The 22,632-nt window shown below is 38.4% G+C and overlaps 1 protein-coding gene across 1 annotated transcript in view; it reads right to left on the bottom strand.

Annotated features, from left to right (window-relative positions):
* The window catches only part of FANCL (FA complementation group L), a 56,337-nt gene that overhangs the window by 31,823 nt on the left and 1,882 nt on the right, over positions 1-22,632 (bottom strand). Inside the window, exons 2-5 of the mRNA XM_040993347.1 lie at positions 16,993-17,051; positions 13,270-13,330; positions 11,817-11,873; positions 8,598-8,698 (exon numbers count right to left, since the gene is read on the bottom strand). Of these exons, the coding sequence (XP_040849281.1) occupies positions 8,598-8,698; positions 11,817-11,873; positions 13,270-13,330; positions 16,993-17,051 (278 nt within the window). The remainder of the gene's footprint in view (positions 1-8,597; positions 8,699-11,816; positions 11,874-13,269; positions 13,331-16,992; positions 17,052-22,632) is intronic.

Here is a 22,632-nt window from a genome sequence, read left to right as displayed (position 1 = left end):
AACAAATTTCTCTAATCCATCACATTTTACCCTAGCATAACTAGGTTCACAACATCAATGCCTCAAAACACACCTTTCTAACTTAAGCTGCAAATACCATACATCAGTGTTTTGTTTGTCACCCCTTCCAGGGCTATTCATTAAGAGGCTTCTATTTACCCCAAATTCTACTCAGAAATGGTGCTTTAAATGCTACAAATAATGAACAAACATGAATCGATCCTCATTATCATGACGCTCCATCCAAAATTCTATCAGACAGATATTTCTAGCAAAAGTAGAGTTGCCTGCTATTGATCAAACTTCCACTGTAAACAACTAAAGCAGCCTGATCAAAGGAAAATCAAAATAAATGTTTGAAAGTATTGAAGAAGTTCTAAGGCAACCAAGGCAGGAAGGGGCAAAAATGTAAAGGAGAGAAGCAGGTAAGCAGCAATTCCTCAGTTCATTGCACAGGGATCCGAGCAAGGAATCCAGCACAGAACCCCTGTCACACGGTAAAACCATCTCTTACAGGAGGAAAGGGGGAAAATGATCAACTCAATAGGCCAAGATCTTGTGACAGATACATAAAGAAAGACTGGCTTCCTGTTCTGACAGTTTTGCCTCAAAACTTTTGATAAAGGCTTAACCTGCAGGGGATAAGAATAACAAGCAAAGCAGAAAGCCACTGGAAAACAGACAATACTCAGAAAGCTGACAATACTAAGGAATTAGAATTCAGAGGCCCTAAATGAGAAAAAGCCCAAGTGAACACTCCAAGGTCTTAGTTGGAAATTTTGGAGGGTTATCTCTAAAACCAAACAGGTATGTGGGAGCTTACCGAAAGTGGAACCCAGATCAAGCGGTAAACTATACGAAGATAAAGTTTAGGAGTCAACAAAAGAAATCCTCATGATTGCACCCGATTCTTGACAGAAACTCCGGAGGGTTAGCACAGCAAAGGCAGGGCGGAAGCAGAAGGCACCTGTAATCCATCCGAGTCTCACGGAAATTCACCCTCACTTTCTTGACAAAGGACAAGGTAAAACTTCTGTTCCATTTTGGCCAGAAATGTATATTAGATATGTTTCAAAAGTACAATTCTCATGACATTGAGGACTATTCAACGATTAGCAGGCCTTGTATTTATGTAAACAAAATAACACCAGCTGTTGCCTCTAAACATGTTAATGCACAACTTTCAATATTCAACAAAGATTACTTCCCAGGGATGAAAACAAATATTTCCTAATGCTAAAAAGGAAAATCCACATGAAAATGTAGAGATTATAAATCTGTATATGCTCATAATGTGGCTGTAACTGTATCAAGCAAGATCTGGGAGGACAAAATCAATTCTGTAAACCCACGATCATATCGGAAGAATTAACACAACTGTCCTGAGCCTGAAACCTACAGAACATCTGACACACATGGGGAATAAATGTAAAGCACCACTCAAGAGTATATTATTTTCAAGTGAGAATGGAATATTATCCCAAGAAAGATGTGACAAAGTGTTGTTATAAAGCAAGCTTCAAAGTACTGAGATTATAATACGCAGCACGATTTGTGACAGTGAGTTAAGTTAGAACTCAATAATCAAATAGCCAGAAAAATCCCAGTTGTTTGAAAATTAAGTTACATACTAAGTCAGCCTTAGATGCAAACAGAAATCACAATGAAAAATCAAGAACTTCAACTAATGGTAACAGAAATACTATATCTAAAAACACAGAATATTAAAATTCATGGAAACTAGCTCAAGTTGCTTAGAGGGAAATTTATAGCCTTACATTCATATATCATGAAATAAGCAAAACTGGAGGGATGGAGGACCATTGATCTAAGTAATCATATCACGAAATTACAAGGGAACAGTAACTAATGAAAAAAAAAACTGGAAAATAATGCTGAAAATATATAACAGGGAAAATCAGCAAAGCCAAAAGATAAATTTCTGCAAAAACTTATAAAACTGATATGGCTTTTGCAACCTGAGTATGAAAAATACTCAGATGTGTAGATTTCAGGGTATATATTTGGAAACCAAAATAACCTTATCACTTAATTCCATTTCCAAGATGGAAAAGGCACAAATTACTACAGTCTTTTTTGTTTTCAAATGAGTACAGAATGAAGAAGGAAAAAGGGCAGCTTTACAGTGGGGACATCTGATAAACACCATCTCATCCAGTCAATCAATAACATCAAAGGCCCGGCACCGCAGCCTATTGGCTCAAGTCTTCACCTTGCACTCACTGGGATCCCATATGGGTTCTGGTTCTCATCCCAGTGGCCCTGCTTCCCATCCAGCTCCCTGCTGTGGCCTGGGGAAGCAGTGGAGGAGGGTCCAAGGCCTTGGGACCCTGCATCTGTGTGGGAGACTGGAAACAAAGCTCCTGGCTCCTGGTTTCAGATCAGTGCAACTCCAATCACTGCAGCCACTAGGGTAGTGAACCAGTGACGGAAGGTCTTCCTCTCTGACTCTCCTACTCTGACGTTCCAATAAAAATAAAACATTTTTTAAAAATGGTAACATCAAGTCACACAGATTGTATACTGTTGTGATGTACCAGAAAAACTTTACGTGTGCTTTTCCTCCCAAACACCCAAAGTCGCAGCCCACTCCTAGGGGAAACAGGAGTGGACTATCAAGATAATTAAAACTAGGACATGGGAAAAAGATTTAATGTCGTATCCTAGAGGTAACACCAAAGAGAAAACACATACTAAAATTTAAGAACTTCTAAAAATATAGACATCAGTTCATTAACTGTAATGAATGCACTATCCAAACGCAAACTATACAGGAACTCTGAACTATCGTAACTTTTCACTCCAGAATTGTTCCAAAAGTAAAATTTGTAAGCAAACAGTAAACCCTAAGTAATTCTAGAAATCATATCCTTTTCCAACAGAAATCAACATGACAAATATCTTCACAAGCTAGTTGTCTGCGTGATACCTGTGAGCATGTCATGAATCACATTAGGGAAATATGCGGAGTTTCTACCACAAAATCTGCAAAGTACTTTCACAAATGCTGTTTGATTCAGCCTTCATATTAACCCTAGGAAATATGTAATAAGCATAAAAATACTTTATAAAAATAAGGATAAATAAAATGGATATTATGTTTTTCTTAAATTTACTGACCAACTCAGCCAACAGAACTACCCAAACTTGAGAGAAGAAATAGAAAATCTGATTAGTTATACCAATTAAAGAAATGCACACACCCTCCAGGTCCAGATGGCTTCACTCGCCAATTCTAAACTAAAAAGTGACAGCAACCTTAGACAAAGTCTCACACAGTGCAGTTAAATAAGGATCAAGGCCCCTCCCATGCACAAAGGCTGATGGCAACAATACAAATCTAAATTTTTATACACAATAGTATATTGTAATGATGTGAAGTGTATAAATAGGTTTTACATTGCATTATAACATACAAAAAATGCACAAATCTTATATGAACAGGTTAATGAATATTAATGTTGGTTTAACATTCAAAAATCAATCATAATTCCCCATATTAATAACAATAACAAGAGACAGAAGTTTTACAGTACTCTCAATAAACCAAAAAGACTGTGCAATAACTTAAAAATCTTATTGTAGGTCACAGCTAACATGAAGACAAAGGAAAACAAATGATGTAATATATAGAAAATCTGAAATAAAGTCATTGTTACTTGCATTATGAATTCTTTGAGGCATAGGATTCTAACACAATCTAGATACTAATTTGGCAAGGTTTAAACCAATACACAAAATAGCATTTCTATATGAAGACACTTCAAAAAGTTCTTGCAAAATCTACAATTTATACAGCTAATAAGATATATATATATATATATATATATATATATACCAAGAGATATTTACAAGAATGATCACAGCAGTATTATCAGCCAAAAGCTTGAATCCATTCGAATGTTACAAGTAAAATGGATGTCAATTTAGACAAAGGAGTACTGCTTAACAATGAATAAGAATTTACAAGATCATAAATAGATCTCACACAGAAGCTGACCAAAGGAAAAAAAAAGCCAAATTCAAATTGCATGATATATGATTCCACTAAAAAAAAATCCAAAAACTAGTGTAACATTTCTGCAGCATCAGATAGTATAACTGTCTGGGCAAGGAAAACCAGAGAGGTATAAAAAAACTTCGAAGGTTCTGGTAATTTCATCCCTTGATGTGGATGCTTGCTTCACAAATGTGTTGACATTTTACCTGTTATAATTTGTGCATTTTTTGTGTGTATGTTATAATGCAACCGTTTTTTTAAAAAATCACCAGAAGACATCATCTGCCTGTCCATAAGCAAAATTAAAATTTTCATCACATGTAGTAACAGGCTTCTCTTAACACATTAAAATATCTCCAGAAAACAGCCTGTCTTTGGAAGGAAACGGGAAAGGTGAGTTCAGAATGAAGTAGGAGTCACAGGTCACATTAATTTGTAATAATCTAGCTATTAGTATAACTCACTTTTGAATTATGTTTAGGTAAAAGAAGATGCATTTGAACATAAGCCAAACTATGGAAGAATACTGAACATAAAGTTCTTAATGGCTTTACACAATAATCAGGTGTGGCACTTTGGCACAGCACTTAAGACACTGCTTTAAGACGCCCTGGTACAACACTAGACACCCAGGCTGTATTTCCAGGCTTCTGCTAATGACGACAGCTCAAATAGTTGATTCTTGTCACCCATGTGGGAAACCTGAAGTGAATCCCAGGTCCCTTCAGCCTAGTTCAGCTCGGCCTGTTAACTCCCTGTCTCCTCCTCTCTCTCTCCCTGCCCTGCCCTCTCCATACCTCTACAATAAATCAAGTGAAAAACTAAAGGGATAAAACTAAGGTTCCAATAGATGGTACAGAAGTCTACAGAAGCATAAATTACTAGCTGATTGCGATGACAATGGGACTGTGGTTTTTAGAGTACATAAACAGGAAAAGGCAGTTCAACATAAAATGTGCCACATTTCACACATCTGTCTGATCAACCAAGAGCTCAAGAAAAGGGATGAGCAGGAGGAGTTGTTTTATTCTTCTTTCATAAAATGCAAATCATGTCTGTTCAAACTATTTTTTAAAAGATTCTAACAGCTAAATTTCAGGTACCAAATTCTTACAGATTAGGATTTCCACTTAAGAAATTTGTTAAAATGTTTACATTTTCAAATCTGCAGCATAAAAAAGTTTGAATGTGTTTGCTAAATAGTGAATGAATACCCTACTCTCAATTGTGGACCAAGAGAGGATAACTGGTTCATCACAAACAGTGACTAATAAATCTACAGGTTGACTTAAATGCAATAGTTAGGGCTTTCCAAAATCAAACTCCCTTGAAAAATGAAATTTTTCATTCTAACAATTTCATGTGGGGTTTGATAACTGACTAGACAAAAAAATACAAAAGAGTGAAGATGTATTCTAACACACATAATCGAAGACCTGCCTGGATACAAAGCAAGAGTGTTACCAAAGGGCTCTAGATAACCTCTCCGGGGTGTATGTCCCCAAAACACGCATTTGATTACAGATACCCACATCACCACGTTCATAGCAACACGGTTCGCAACAGGTAAAGCATGGAACCCACCAGGATGTCCATCATTAGATGAGTGGAAAAATATACAGTTTATACAAGTGCAATGGATTATTATTTACCCATGAAAAATAATGAAATTCTAGTCCTTGCATAAAAATGGTTGCAACAGGAGGATATCACATTGAATGAAACAAGCTGGACATATAAAAAATACATAGTATTTATCTTTCTATGTGGAAGTGAATTTGAGGTAGGGGAAAAAGGAAAAAAAAAAGGAATGTAACAGTATGGTGAATGATGGTCTTTTTAGCTTTAATCTGTTGAATCCTTTTTAGTGGGCATTAAGCCTCTGACTATAATTTAATTTTTTTTTTTTTTTAAAGATTTATTGTTATTACAAAGTCAGATACATAGAGAGGAGGAGAGATAGAGATGAAGTGGAGCTGCTGGGATTAGAACCAGCGACCATATGGGATCCTGGCGGTTTCAAGGCGAGGACTTTAGCCACTAGGCCACGCCACCAGGCCCGACTATAATTTAATTTACAACTTTATCTCAATGCTGGCATTGTGGTGCAGCAAGTTAAGCTACGATCTGCAGTGTCAGTATCCCATATGGCTGCCAGCCCAAGTCCCAGTTGCTCAACTTCGATCCAGAATATGCTGGGGAAAGCATCCAAAGATTTCCCTTGTCCCTGGGCCCTGTCCCCACCTCGACCTGGCCCAGCCACAGTCATGGCAGCCAATTAGGGAGTGAATCAGTGGACAGAAGATCTGTGTGTCACTTTCTAATTCTGCCTTTCAATTATATTTTTCTTACCAAAAAAAAAGTTACTTCACAAAAAGTTGCTGTGGAAATACATTCTTTTAAATGCCAAAATAAAATTCCAGAAGAACAAACTTGGGTAGCATTGTTTGGTTGCTTTCTGAAGGGGAGGGAATAAAGGAGTTGGTTGTGGTAATGAAGTCAATGTGTTACTGTAAAATGTTTTTATGGAATTTGACATACATGGCAATCTTTGTAAACACAATTTTAACGAGGATGTCAAAAGAAAAAAAAAATGAGGCTAAGAGATTGAGAAACTGACAACTTGTGCTTTTTAGTCTTTTTTTAATAGCACTCATTCTAGAAAAGTTCTAAGGCAATTTACAACAAACAGAAAAAAAAAAAAAACAGAACAGAATAGCAGAATAAAAGCCAGACCAAGATCGGCATGCAGAATCATAAACCCTATACCCAGCATGTCTGTAAAAAGTCTATCAATTTTAATCCTAAGCTTCCAGAGACCCAAAGCAAAGAGCATGATCAATTACAGGCTTCCTATTCATTAAATACAAGATTGGATATGCAGAAGCATGCCTTTTCCACACCTCAAACAGGAGCAAACTTCTTTCACAGTTCCTTAAACTGGCAGAGCCTTATCATAAAAGTGGAAGACTTCCCAACATGAAATCCCTATTGTATTTCACAGGGCTGTTTCATATTACATTCCTTAATGCAAGCCAGTTGCATCCTCAAGGAATTTATACAACAGGTCAAAATAACGTAGTTCAGCTTTAAAATCCAATTAAGAAAACATCAAAAAAAAGCAACTGGATTGTACAGACTTGACACAGCCCATCTACAGTTAAATACTATTACTCATAATCATGAGTTCAGTATTTTAACAGCTGACAACAGAAGTTGTAATATTTGGCAAAAACCAAGGATATAAATACTTGGGGCTTCTTAGTACTGATCTGCACACATCAATTTACTATCCAGGAAAACAGTAAGGTTAAGAAGTAAAATTTATTGAGAAAAAAACAACAAAACTCATGAATTCAAAGCAAAGGACGTGCCAGAAAGACCAGCTAAGCCATCTCTTCACAGAAATGTTCCCATAAACGTATAACCCACTCACGAAGATTTGATGGCCAAAAGGAAAAAATGATCCATGAATACAGAGAACAGTTCTAGACTAATGGCCTGTTAGGAATGAACAAGAAGAGGGGATATGGGCAAAAGAAAAGAATTCAGCTTTTTTTCTCTAACAAACACATTGCATTTGTGCCACATCCAGACACAAATCCACATGGGCATAAACTGGGATTACAGCACGACTTTGTCTCCAGTTTTTCTTCACCTATCAGGTAACAGCATCAAATATATTAAAGAACATATGAGTTTAAGAAACGTTCCTTGTTTTCTTTTAAGAGGCTGTTTTTCTAATTTCCTAAGCTTTTCTGGTTCTTGGGTTGTCTATCAAAGGGCAAATCATAAAACAGCTAAAGGAAATGTCAAACACACTCACAAAAACTTACCCTTATCATATTCTGAATCCTTCCCCCATGGTAACTAAAAAATGTTTTATCTAGCAGAAAAACCTAAACTCAAATAATAAATGAATAGTGCAATGCAACTTACAGTGGTTAGTAAGTTACAGGAAATAAACTGGCCTTTTCTACTGCTGCTTAAAACTCAAAATAAAAAGATTATAACTAATAATGAAATCTGCTTTAAAGTATCTGCATTAAGAAGGTAGCTAAATTTAGCACCTACCAACCAAGTTATCACAAATTTTCTCCAGATGCCATATGGATAAAAATGTTAACAACCTTCATAACCAATGAGTGAACTTCTTTATTCAGTATTTGTGTTCAAATGAAGTCAGTCCTCCAAACTTTGCTTGATAAAATTCCCTTCTCAAAAGCATTTAAAGTGCTATGTACTAAATTTAGATGGGCCAACTTGTATATTAACCAAAAATAACTGTATACACCAAAAATACTGCAACTTTCCCCCTTCTCTTTCACATTTCAAGGCATCACTTTTCAAACACTGAATAATTTAGTAACATTTGGAATGTTACATGATCAGTGAAAATATCCATATCAAGTTTTACAAATTGTATGTAGCATTTTATTTTGTAGGTTAATTATGTCTTCTCTAGTTCATAGTAATAATAAGGATTAGATGTTGAAATTACAACACTAATTAAAAACTGGTATAAAATCAATTACTCAAACTGGAAATACACTCAACTGAGATTAAACAGACATACTTATCCCAACCAAGTGTTCCTAGCTCTTCAATAAGGTTTGAATAGAACTGGGGAGGAGCAGATAGCACCCGTGTCTCTTGCGAATTCTTTAAAGCAACTTCCTGTTTAAAAAAGGGAAAAAAAAAAACTGAATTAGCTGTAGAATGTTACACAATCATCAGTACCTGAACACAAAACACAACATCTTCACACCAAAGTTTGCACTGTTTCATAGAAAATCTAGCTTATACACCTGCTCATGAAATAAAAGGACTGTGCTTAAAGTCACACAAAATATCAATTTTGTATCACACAAAGATTGCAATATCTTAATAATCTTCAGGACTGTTAAGCCTATCACAGAGTGGGAAAAAAACTAGACAAAAATCTTATCTTCCAGCCTTCACTCTGAACTCCTGTGGATATGTTCGATATACCCACGTAATTTTTTTAGAAAGTGCTTCTGAAGAAAAGCCTGAAGCCTGACTACACTGCTCAGACTACCTGTACGCCACGATTAAGCACCTCCCAGCACACAAAGCTGCTTATTGGCACAATGAATCTCTCTCTGCTCATTTCTTTTGCCATCTTACATTCTGCAAGGCCAGACTAGGCAATTCCCAGTATTTTGCCAAACATCTAGCTATGTTAGCAGCCCTGTCCTTGCTAAGACCACCTGTAATGTCTTTAAAATGGTTCCCATATCAAAATAAAATTCACATTTTTTTTGAAGCAACACCAAAACCATTAGAATTTGAAGCTAGAAATTACCAATAACTTCAAGGCTACCAGATTGGGTAAATACCTTATTTGAAAAGTAAAAGTAAGTGTTTCTATGAATTGCTTAGATGTTCCTATAGACTGAATTCCCAACTCCCTCCTTTACAAGCCAGGCAGGCCCAGCTTGAGCTGTTACAAGTAGAGCGTTAATTGCTGAAGGGAATCTTTCTGTTCCTCTCGAACTCAGGAATAAAGCAATTTTAAGATTCAAAAACAGAGTTGACTCTCCCAAATGACCACAGTAGCTGGGACTGGGGCAGGCTGCAGCCAGCAGCCAAGATGTCAGGTTGCTTCTCAGAGCCTGTGTTACCAGCACACCGCACCAACCCCAGGCACTCCAATTTGGCAAGCGGAACTAAAGCCTGAGGCCACATGAGCATCCCTTTCTAATTTCTTGACATTTATTCCATATAGGTGTGTGTGTATATATGTATTATATGTATGTGTACATGTACGTATATACACATACTTAAACGTGCAAATGTCATCAATATATAACTCTGCCTTCTCCCTTTTGTCAGATAATGTATTCCTATCCCCACAAGCATAAGAGCCAAGCGGGCAAAGGCAAAGAAGGACCACACTCGCCACAGAGGAGGAAATGATACACAGCAGGAGGAAACAACGGCTTGTTGCACAAAGAGACGTTTCACAGCAGCAGAAAGCTGGATCGGAAGCAGAGCGGGGACTTCAGACACAGACTCTCTGGGATGGAAAGCCAACCTCCCAAGGGGTATCTGAGCCAATCCAACACCAACCCCAGCAGCATCAAAACCTAATCAAATCCAGCATAATGCAGAGTGAGGAGAGCTGCAGTTTTAAGTCTTACATAAACTTGAAACATATGAATTTAATAGATGGATCTTCTGTGTCACAGACACAGAAAAACAAAAGCACGTCTAAGAAGTTATTGCCTACTTCATTGGGAATTGCTTTTAGATTTAGAAAACAAAAAAAAGTAATGTGGTATGTATCAGCTTTGATATAATAACAGTGTTTTATCAAACTGTTTGAATCTCTGTTCAAGAAATCATTAAGAATTATCAACAGAATTTTTTTCAAACATTCACTTATATCCTTATTTGAAAGGCAGAGTGACACAGAGGGAGAGAGGAGAGGGAGAGGAGAAACAGACTTTTGTTCCATTCACTAGTTCATTCTCTAAATGGTGACCACAGCCAGGGCTGGCCCGGCTAGAACCAGGAGCCAAGAGTTCCGTCGAGGTCTCTTGGACAAACGTACTTGGGTCATCTTTTGCTGCTTGCCCCAACACATTAGCAGGTAGTTGACCAGATGCAGAGTATCCAAAACTCACAGCAGCACTGCAATATGGGATGTCAGCATGGCCATCCACAGCTTAACCAACAGTACCACAATGTGCCAGCCCCAACTTCACATATTATGAAAGACAAACAAAAACAAAAAAAGCATTTAACTGTTAAGAGGTACACACTAACACACAAGTATTTAGGGAAGAATAGATATACTATCTAGCATTACATTTATATTCTAGTCTTGGCCACTGTAGCTTAACAAAATCCTATATAAGTGCTGATGCAAGAGCAAGCTGATTCAGTTCAAGCTTCCGGCTTCGTCCCAGCCCCAGTCATTGTAGCCATTAGGGAGAGAAGCAGATGGAAGACCTCTTTCTCCCTCCAACACTTCCAAATAAACAAAATAAAATGTAAAAGAAGTAATAAAAATATTCTAGTATCTTCTAAAAACTGCAGGAAAGGGAAGATATGAGGAAACTGTTTCTATTAGGTCATGTCCATAATTTTATTTTATGTTGGAAATATGATAAATGTTTAAGAATAATAGGATAAATACTCAGGTGTTGTACCCAAAACTAATACAAAAACAACTATAATTTGTTACCATTATATGAAATGTACAAGTTTTTCCAAAAGCTGAGACTATATACAGGATTACAAATACATTCTATTGTTTCTTCAAATATAAACATCCAATCTCTGTTGAATTGACATGCCGGTAGTGTCATTTTCATTTTTTCACCATCTCCTCAAGTGTAGTGTCAAAGGTACCCAGCTTAAAATACAGTCACACTGGCTTATACATACAATTCTGTTCGTCATAAAGGCATCCATATGCACTCAACAAAACATTACATGTTTGTGAGTTCACAAGTTTTAACTTCTAAGAAATGTTAGCTGTTTGTAGAGGTTACAGAACAGGCATTGACCTAGTGGTTAAGACATGCGTTGAGACACTCTCAGCGTCCCAGATCAAAGACCCTGGTTACAATACATGGCTCAGGTTCCCAATTCCAGCTTTTTGCTAATGCAGACCCCGAAAGACAGTGCTGATGACTCAAGTATTTGACTCCTGCATGGAGTACCACATAGGAGTAGCTCCAGATAAATTTTTGAAAAGATTAAAGGTTACAGAAACAATTATGACAGAGTATATTGAAAGAGCATTAGAAAAAAAAAATCTTACCAAAATCATCTTCAATTCCATCATAAAGCTCAGTAGGTCAGGAGAGTGCTGCATTCTCTAGATCAAACAAATATTTCCAATTAATACCATTGGTTCGATGAATATTTGACTCACTTCAATGAAATAAAACACAGGCCTATAGAATGTGAAAAACAATATAGCAAAATCTACATCATAAAAGCACAGCACATGAAGCATCATTATTCTAACTATTCCTGCAAATTTCCTTTCATAAGAATAAAACCCTCAAATTGAGTTTTGGTAAAATACAGAGAACTGTAAGAATGTCACAAAAGCCTCACAGTTCCTTCAGCACTGTATATTGTCAAGCTTAACAGTTCTGGAAAACATAATTAATTAAAAAAAAAATGACTGGTGCAGGAGCAACATATGCAAGAAAAGCATAAATCTAGTATTAACTCTATTTTTTAAATTTCTTCCTTGGCCTTAAAGCTAACCGACAGTTGTTATTTTTGTCCTTTCACAACTCTCATTAATTTGAAAGAAAAGAACCATTCAATAAAATAAAGCCTATCATAACACAACTGAATAAAGCAAATTTGAAACATTGGACATTTAAGATTTATGATCCCATATTCTAGAAATCTGATTCTTAAGCTACAAATAAAACAAAGAGAAAATCATCAAGTTTTCTACTAATTTTTTGAAGTAGAACTCTCCCTCATCCCGGTAATACACGAAAACATATCGTTCACATTCACATCATACAGCTCTGAGTACATGTATGTTTGCAGACAGTTTGGACTATTTAAGATATTTTTCTTTCGTCTACAGATGAGACAATGTATGAAAGGTCTGCAACCTACCACCCACTGCAACTCAGTATCTACTTCTGTAAATAAAGTTTTATCAGAATGCAGCCACATCCCTTCATTCAACATCTGCCTAGAATTGCTTTGGTGCTAAAGGAACAGCAATGGAGTGGTTACAAGGAACAGCATCAAACAGCTGCAACAGACTTATGGCCCAGAAATTCAGAAAGCTGGTTACCTGGCCCTTTACAAAAAGAGGCATGTTGAACTTTCTTAATGTATTTATCAAGATTTAAAATAGTGAAGGAGGAAGCAGAAATACTGACTTAATAAAACAAAGTGAAACTAACACTGGCTCTACCTAACCAACCAGAAGCCAGAGGGAGACTAGTAATTGGACTTAAAAACTTTTAGGAGGCTTGTTGATGAATTGGTAAAGGAAAACAGAGATCTTACTGCCATACATAGTATTTATTAGCAAATGTTCTCAGGCTATCTATCTCAACAGATTTCTTAAATTTGGTGTACAAACCAGTCAAAGATGGGGCAGAAATAACTAAACATCCATTTCAGAAACCTAGAATTAGGATCATAATGCTACAATGACATCCTACCTTCCACAACTCAAGGTTGAGTAAATTTCTTATCCTCACTTAAAACAGAACTTTTAAAGGACTTACCTGTTGGACCACTTGATGGTATCCATTAAGTACAGTTTTCAGCTGCCAACTACATAGTAATCTAAAATTATAATGAACCAAATATGTTATTATTCAGGGCAAAAAGGAAAAAAACTGTTAACACAGACATTCTAAAGAATGCATAAAACCTCAGTCTGAAAGGTTAATAAAATTGTTTACTAAATTGACTTTTTAAAGTCTTGGGCTTCATCCTATTGTTACTAATTTTTCCTTTAAATATAAAAAAATAGAATTAGTAAATAACAGGCAGCTTACCCTTATTTAAACGATTTATTTATTTTTATTGGACAGTCAGATAAACAGAGAGGAGGAGAGACAGAGAGGGAAAACCTTCCGTCCACCGATTCACTCTCCAAGCAGCAGCAATGGCTGGAGCTGAGTTGATACAAATCCAGGAGCCTGACGCCTCTTCCAAATCTCACACACTAGTGCAAAGTCCCAAGGCTTAGGGGCGTCCTTGACTGCTTTCCCAGTCACAAGCAGGGAACTGGATGGGAAGCGGGACTTCCGGAATTAGAACCAGCACCCACAAGGGAACCTGGGGCATACAAGGCAAGGACTTTAAAGGCTAGACTACCGGGCCAGGCCTAGTTTAACTTTGTTTCAATTATTATTTCTATTTTTGATGATTTTTACATAGTTGATCAGGGTGATGTTGGTCAAAGGCCAAAGGAAAGTGGGTGAGACTACCATTTCCACATCTGCTTTTTTCTTAACTGTATCTGGGGGAAGGAGAGACAAGCAGAGAATCCACATCCAGCCTCCCAAATGCCTCTGCACCCCTGGCTGGAGGGCAGCCTCCTGAAACAACTCTAGGGTCCCAAATGTGGAACATGCTCTGAGGGTCCTGCCTATGAGGACTCGAGGGTTCAACAATTCCAAATTACTGCAGATCTCCCCACTCCAAACACTATATAATATCTTCAGAATCCACTGGTTCCCATAGTACACCCTGGAGTTTCCATTTGCTCAGTTATTCAATGCCAACATTTGGCTGGGGTTGTTGACCAATTTGTTCTGTCCTCTATCCTCTGTTGTGGTGCCAGGTGTCCTCTGCAGACTCCAATGTACAGCCATATCCACCATGTGCATCTGGATATGCTGTCCACTGCTCCATCTAAGTCACTGAGGAGGCCCAGCTCTGACACATGCACTCCAAGATCAGAACTTGGAGACTGCAATTCTCTCCATGGTTGGGTTCTGAGTCCAGCAATTCAGTTTGAGTGATCCCCAGAGAAACTTCATCCGAGGTGATCCCAAAACTGAATCTTATGCGTGCTTGCCAATACAGGGACCAGCACCGTCTGTAGCCCCAATCAGCTTATGCACATGCTGGTGTTTGCAACTGCTGGGACAGTTCTGTCTCCCAGCCCTGTCTTCTACACAAACCAATGCTTGCCGCAGCCCAGCCTGATCCTGTGCACCAACACTTGGCCTTCACGTAAACCAATGGGAGCCACCACCTAGTCAAGTGACCTGCAATAATCCCCACCAGGCCTGCCCCCGCCTTGGTTCTTGTGCTTGCCAGTATGTATAGCAGACTGGTCCAGTCTGTCTCATATGCCATTCGGCTCTCATACATGTCAATGGCTATTGTAATCTAGTTCAACCCAACCAGCCCCACTATCCAGCCCACACATGTGCTGCAGGTGCAACTCACTCTAGTCATGTCTGCTTCAGTCCTGGTTCTCATGTCCACCTTTCCTTGGCATTTGCTAATGGGTGCTGTAGTACCCTGGCTAGGCCCAGCCCATGCCCAATTCCAATTCATGCTGGTGAGTGCTACAGCCAAGTTTAATCCAACCAGACATCAGTCCTGGCCTTCATGTGAACTGGCTTGTGTTGTAACACAAGCTGCCCCGACCCATTCTGGTGCTGAAATTCGCCAGCAGATATGTACTAGCCCAGCCTGGTTTGTCCCTGAACTACACCACATGCATGCCATTGGGTACAGTTACTGGGCCTAATCCAGAATGCTCCTTATCATGGTTCTTGCGCTCACCTACAGGGACTGTGTCCCAACAGAGTAGCTACCCAAGCTCTTCCATCAGAACCACTCCAGTGTCAGATCTCATGCCCATCTCTGGGTACATGAGCCAGCCCTACTTAGTCCACCTCCTATCTTAACTGCAACAGTGGTCTTTCCTGATTGGCCTTAAACCCATTCCAGCTTTTACTGTTGGGTATTATAGCCTAGCCAAGCTTGGTCCATAACCAGATACAGCTCACATATGGTTCTGCAGAGACAGAGACCTAGCCTAGCCTGTCCTACACCTACCCTGGTTCTCACAAGCACTAATGAATGCTGAAATCTAGCCAAGTCTGGCACACCCCACATCCAGTCCACACTTGTGCCAAGGGACACTGCAGCCATGCCCAGACTGGACAGCAGTCCCAACTCTGGCCTTCACACTCGCCAGTGAGAACCACAATCTAGCCAGGGTGTTCCTTTGGCTGCCCAGCCGGGCCTGTTCACAACCATAGATCTTGCAAGTATCACTGGTTGCTTTGACCCAGCTTGGCCTAGCCCCTCCCCTGTCTTGGCCTTTGCCTTTGGATGCAGTAAACTGGCCTAACCCAACATGCCCCAGTCCCTACTCTCACTGGAGCATGCTATAACCTGGCCCTGTCCAGTCTGCTCCCATCCCTGGCTCATGCAAACTGGTAGGGTTGACAACCTAGCCCAGCATGACATGGGCTCCAGCCTGGTTTGTACTTGCTGGTGAGCTAAGGTTTGCTTGGCACTGCCCCGCCCAACCCCATCCAAAGACAGTCCACACATTAGCCAACAGTTGGAGCTACCTTGTCCAGCCTACCCGACTTCCAGGCCTGGACTACATGCTCACCAGCAGGAGTTATGACCCACTCAGGGAGTTTCCCGAGTTCCCCCACTGGTCCACTTCCAGACTCAAATCTCACGCATGCCAGTAAGTGCTAGGTCCTTGGCCAGCATAGCCTGCTCCTCAGTCTTGGCCTAGTATGAGCTGACAGATGTTGTGGCCAGGCCTGCCCTACCTCACACCCTGTTTTAGGATGCACATGTGGGTGCTGTAGCCTGGACCTGCCAAGACTGTTCTTGGTCCCTGTACTTGTGAGTATGGCAGCTTCCATGGTCACAACTAGCTCAGCCCATCACCAGTCAAACTCTTGAGCTAACCAACAGGCCTTGCATTTCCACAGGGTTTGGCCCACAAATCCCCCACAGACTCTACCCCCAGATGTGATTCTCTTGCGTGATTAGTGTCATGGCTCTGCCTAATGTGACCTGTCTCCTGTTCTGACATTCAATCAGGGGCTAGGATCTAGTCCTGCTAGACAGGCCCACAGCCCTAGCTTTCGTATGGTTGTCAGGAATGTTCCATGTTAACAAGCTCAACTCTGGATTCCCATGTGGACTGGTACATGAGTCTGACCCATATAAGATCTTCCAGTGTCTCCCCTCCAAATCACCAGGTCTCAGTCCCCTTGCCTACCTGCCAGTACTGCTCACTGCGGGTGACTACTTGGCAGTGTCCCACTCCACTGTCATTCTGGCCACCCTCAAATACCACATTTTCACATTAATGAAAAAAACAAATATCTCTGGTTGAGTGGTTTAATGAGACATTGAGGCAAAACTCTAGTGACAAGAATCATTTTACATCAAATTGACTGCCAGCCCTGCTCAACAGCATACATACATACAACAAAGCACCATGTCACCTTGCATTCTTCATCTGCAAATCCTCAGGCAGCAATATTCTAAGGTGGAAGTCTCTTCCCTATGAAAAATATAGAAAAACTTCTTCAAATTTTCATTCTAATGCCAAGTTAAATATAGAATCACACAGGAAAGGCAGTATTTTTCTTTGTTATCTAAAAGGCATCAAATGCGCTCAAGTTTTGTAAGTTGATAAATTCAAACAGTGACATCTGAGAGAAAGAATAACTCAAAAAAGTGTAGGTCACACATAACCACTGGGAAATCAAACAAATATAGGCTTTAAAGGCTTTTCAGGGAAAAAAAAATCTCACCTCTACGTACTGAACACTGTAAATTCATTAATAGAGAACATAAAGAAGAAATTTAGATGATCATTTTTAGGATAAGCACCCAGAAAGATAGTTCTTTAGAATTACTTTGGACATAAAGGAGATAAAAATCAAAACGTAAAACTAAAGCAAGCAATAAATAATTCATGTTTCCAACTTACTAAATCTTAATGAAAATATACTATTATAAACTGGCACTATTTCTCATTCATGAATTTTTTTGATGATCAATAGCCGAAACTAGGGGCAACAGACTTTATACACTGAGGGTCATATAGGATTAGGGTAGAGGTATTGAGCTCATCAACAAACCCATCAACTGTTTCTATGCTTTTGTTTGGAACTCCTTTTGTCTTGTATATTCCACCAAGTGTTCTCATACACATATTTTCCACTCAACTGTTCTTTTTTTTTGTATTCATGAATTCGTAATAAAATGAGTAATATAATAAGTTTTAATCTAAATAGTCGTTAGCTATATTGCTAAATATTACGTTTATTTAACAGTCGTTCTAAGAGAACAGTCATTCTCTTGAAAAATACATTCAGTATTACTTTCTTTGGAAAGTGAGTGGGCAAGCAGTTTCAACATTAACTTAAATAGAAAAATACACATGAAATCTGAGCAAAAATAAGTAGAAAAAAGCAAACAGAAATGTAATCTTTTACTCCAACAATATAAAATGAAAAAGAGTAATAAAATTCTTGAGAAACAATTACCATGTGGAATTTTGGCTGAGCCTCCCTCAAAGCAGTTTCAAAAACAGAGGAACACAATTAAATGTACCCCATAACCTTTACTTTCATGGTAATATTACAGTTCTGACTTTCATTACATTTAAATGTCCTTTAAAAAAAATGAAACAAAATGTACTACTGACCTTTCAAAAGGTCAAGTAACAATAATTCACTATTTCATTAAAGCACTAAAAGGTATTATGTAGTAACTTTAGCCTAACTTTATAGACATCCCACACATAGGTGTAAGAACAAGCTGGAATTCACAATTTACATGAAGATTGAAACTATTCTGCAAAAATGGAATTATATACTTTCAGATAACCTGCAAAGTCCCTTATTTGCAAAATTTAGTCATTTTAAAAGGTCAAATGTCATGTTATATGCCATAGTAGTTTCTGGTTTCAGAAAAAGTCCAGAATTTGTATATTTAAAGCATCTGAATAGTAATTATTATCCAAGCAATGTCCTGGAACTGCAGGGAACTGACAGTGGCCTACACCTGAATCTTCTCAAATATCCTTCCATAAAACTATATAAATGTTAAGAATAAGTAAAACCACCAAAATCCCATGTTTTCTGTCAAAGACAGAACATAATAAACTTCAAGCTACCTGAAGAAAACACAGCCACTTTCCAGTAGAATCCACTCAGAGCAGTCACAGTAAGTCCTGCAAGAATGCTCTGGTCTTTAGGAAAACACAACCGCACAGAAGGTACAATGGAGACACACGTGTGTGAGGGGAGCATGGGGAATGGACTAGCTACAAATGAAAAATTTCTATCATATCACAACTACGGGAGATTGAACACAGAGGTCAAGCAGAAAGGAAGTATTTTAGAATTTTAAAATACTTCAGAAAGGAAGTATTTTAGAAGATGGTAAAAAAAAAAACCAGGTAGAGCTACATTTTGAAGTTGGTATTAGGAGAAAAAAAAGATGAGAAAAATTAGGCTCTTGACATGAAAAAATAAAAACAGTACAGTCAGCACTTTCCAAAACTTGCCATGTTAAAGAAAGCACACTTTGCTTCACCAACAGAAGAAGGTATTCTTGGACCAGGATTTTATAAACAGCTAAAATGTTCACAAAGATCCTGTCCCTATCGATGCAAAACTCCTAAGAAACAATCACCACTTCAGGTGATGACAGATCCCACACACACAAAACCACCAGGACATAAATTCAAACACCAAATTAAACATCAATAATTGAGCATTTGTACATAAAATCAAAAACAGATCTGATTTTTTTTAAAAAAACAAGAAATTAGTGCATCAACTGGATACTCACGAAAGCAAATTAAAAAAAAAAAAAGACAAACCTATAATAAATTACAGGAGGATTAAGGGAGAACAGAATTAAAACAAAAATTTCCTAATGGGCAAAGAAAAAAGAAGTAGCTAAAAGAAAAACCAGAAAGAAAACTGAAAAACCATCAGAGAAAAAGCAGATTAAGTTGGAATCAGGGAAAGAAAGTACAAGATACAGGCAACTGGAGACGCTGAAAATGAGAACAGATTCTTTACCAATACAACCCAAGTGAACTTTCTGGAAATCCACACTGGGAAAGGTAAAACAAGACATGTGAAAAAACTGGCTGATGATGATCCATTCCAGGATATAGTTCAATGGATTCTTCCAATGAAGAAACAATTTAGAGCCTCTAGGAAAAAATAAGCAAATAAATTATCTGGGCCACTGACTTATGACAGGCAGATGTCTCAAAGTAAGGGAGGGGAGCAAAAAAAGAAAATGGAAATATTAAAAACTTCCACTTCTAGAAACGGTGGAGCAGCAGACAAAGGGTGTGCCCTCCTCAGTCACTCCACAATTAGACAAGAGGGAGAAGCGGAGGTTAGGACACTGGCTGGAGTGACTGTATCCTATGGCAGAAGGACAAGACTCTGCCCTCAACCCTCCGACAGGCACTGATGACACATCTGGGGTCTTTCTACCTGTGTGGGAGGCCCGGACTGAACCGCTCACAACAAAACTCAAATATTTAGAAAAGAACAATGTCTAATAAGTACAATTTGCATTTATTATCTAATAAAGATATACGTGTTATGGAAAGAAACAGAAAAGAACCTAATGAGGGGAAAAAAGAAGCATACAAAAATGGCACAGATGATTTAAAAAATTAACTTAATTATATTTCAAACATTTAACACTGCAAAGGAAAATATAATCACACTGAACAGAAGGGAAATACATAGGCTCAAAGAACTGAAAAATACAATGTCTAAGACGAAAAATGCGTATGGCAGTTTTAACAGATTAAACTTTGCATGGCACTGGCATGCCTGAATACTCAGGCACAGAAGAGCTCCAAAATGAAACAGAGAAAGAGACTGGAGGGACAAAACCTGAAAAGACTAGCAATAAGTTGCAGGATTTTAAAGTGGCCTATTATGTAAATATTTGTAGTCCCCGACATACAGGAAAAGAACAGAAAAAACAAGTTAAATAACCAGCTGATGTTTTCTCCAAAATAAATGGAAATACATAGTCAAAATCCAAGATCCACAGTCCTAGGAAAGCTAAACAAGAGAACTATACCAAGGTATGACAAAATCAAATTGATTGAAACTAATAACAAGAAAAATCTTAAGAGCAAACAAAGGAAAATATACTACTTATAAAGCAACCAAAATAAGAGAATGCTCAGATCCAACAGAGGATGGATGAACAGTATCTTTTAAGTACTAAAACAGAATCTGTAACCTAGAATCTGTAACCACCGAAATTATATGTATTACAAATGTAAATCTGGAAAGTGTGTAAGTAGTACACATTCAGTATTAGAAATGTTCAAGTAAGGTCTTTAGGAAGAAACACAAATATACAACAGTATCAGACACAGTGAATTTACAGGTAAATGTGAAATACCTCTTCTTTTTCAATATTCTTAAGGTATAAATGACTAGGCCAAAGCAATCAAACCAATACAGTAATATTTTCTAAAGACACGAAGTATAAAATATCCATGGCATGATACTGATAGAAATTAATGACTAAGCTAGTAAACGGAGGTCAAAGAAATAAAATCTCCCATGCAGTAAAAATCTATCATATGGACACTCCTCCCTAACGGAAAGGGACTGTATCAGCCAGCAAAAGTGATGGCTGCTCATTGTGGGTAAGGGAAGTGGAAAAGCCTGACAAACACAACTTCAGCCAGGTGATCAATGCTCAGGAGCGATTTTGTTAAATTGTACACTTGCTATAATGAAAGTGAACTTGGTGACAGTCCTCCCCGAAACCCATAAGCCTACTTGAATCATGAAAAAAAAAAATTCCAATAGGGTAGTGTCCTAAAATATGCCTAAATAGCATTTCTTAATAAGATTTCATAATAAGGAATCAAAAAATGGAAAGTCTGAGTAGCTATTACAGACACATGACAATTTAATGTGCCCTTTTCAATGAATTCCTCAATTAGGAAAATGACAGGAAACCTTATTAAAGGATGGCCCCAGATAATAAAAGTATCAAACTAACGTTAAGCTGTTAACAGGGGAGGGGAAAGCACTGTGGCACTGGGCATCAAGATGCCACCTGCAACGCTGGCAGCCCACATGAGCGCTGGTTCAAGCCCCAGCTGCACTATTTCCAATCAAGCTTCCTGCTAATATGGCTGGGAAGGCAGCAAAAGATGGCCCAAGTACCTGGTCCCCTGCCACGAAGGTGGGAAAGACCCAGAGAGAATTCCAGGCTCCTCCTGGTGTCAGGGGAGGAGAATCCTAACTTAGCACAGTTGATCTGTCTGGCCACTAGATGCCCTCCGTTCTGTTGGCATACGACAACAGGGCCTCAGCAGCATGCACTCTGACATCCCAGCTAACTCAACTTCTACGTAAGATATCAAGTTCAAGGTATTCTGTTATAGCAAAAAAAAAAAAAAAAGAGAGAGACATTAAGAAAAACAGATAATAAGCTGGAACAATAGAAAATAAAAAGTGTAGAAAATTGGGAAAAAAGTTTAAAAAACAAGATTATAAACAAATAGCAAGACAGATTTAAAGCCAAGCATCAACAATCCCATCAAATGTAAATCGCCTACACATCGCAATAAGAGGAACTACTTGACACCTCTGCTTTTAGGAATCAGAACTTTATCTACCTCATTTTCAATACGGGCTTGCTATCAACAAACAGAAAAAAAAGGAGAAATAAAACTGTGTGTGATTTTGGAAGTTCAGGGATAAAGTGCAATGTTCAGCTTTCTGCTCCATCTCTTTGGGTTCACACTCAGGGGAAGCTCACTATCATGCTGTGCTGACAACCAAGCAACACCATGGAGGTCCAGGTGGCGAGGAACCAAGGGCGCCAGCCAACAGCTGGGCAAGTGAGTCCCTGAATGCAAACCTTCCCGCTCTGCTCAAGGTCTGTCTGCTAGTCCTGGCAGACACCTGGCTGCAGGTTCAGAAGGATCCTCATCAAGAATCACCTGCCAAGTTGCTCCTGAATTCCTGGTTCCCAGAAACTAAGATAACATGTCATGTTAAAGCACTAACATTTGAAGTAATTAGTTATGTAGCAAAATATAACCAACCTAGACAGCTTTA

The sequence above is a fragment of the Ochotona curzoniae genome, unplaced genomic scaffold (genome assembly GCF_017591425.1).
Source record: "Ochotona curzoniae isolate NIBS_2020 unplaced genomic scaffold, NIBS_Ocur_1.0 contig_883, whole genome shotgun sequence".
Lineage (NCBI taxonomy): Eukaryota > Metazoa > Chordata > Mammalia > Lagomorpha > Ochotonidae > Ochotona > Ochotona curzoniae.
Note: the sequence above shows the minus strand (reverse complement) of the source record. Positions and strands in the feature narration are given on the sequence as shown.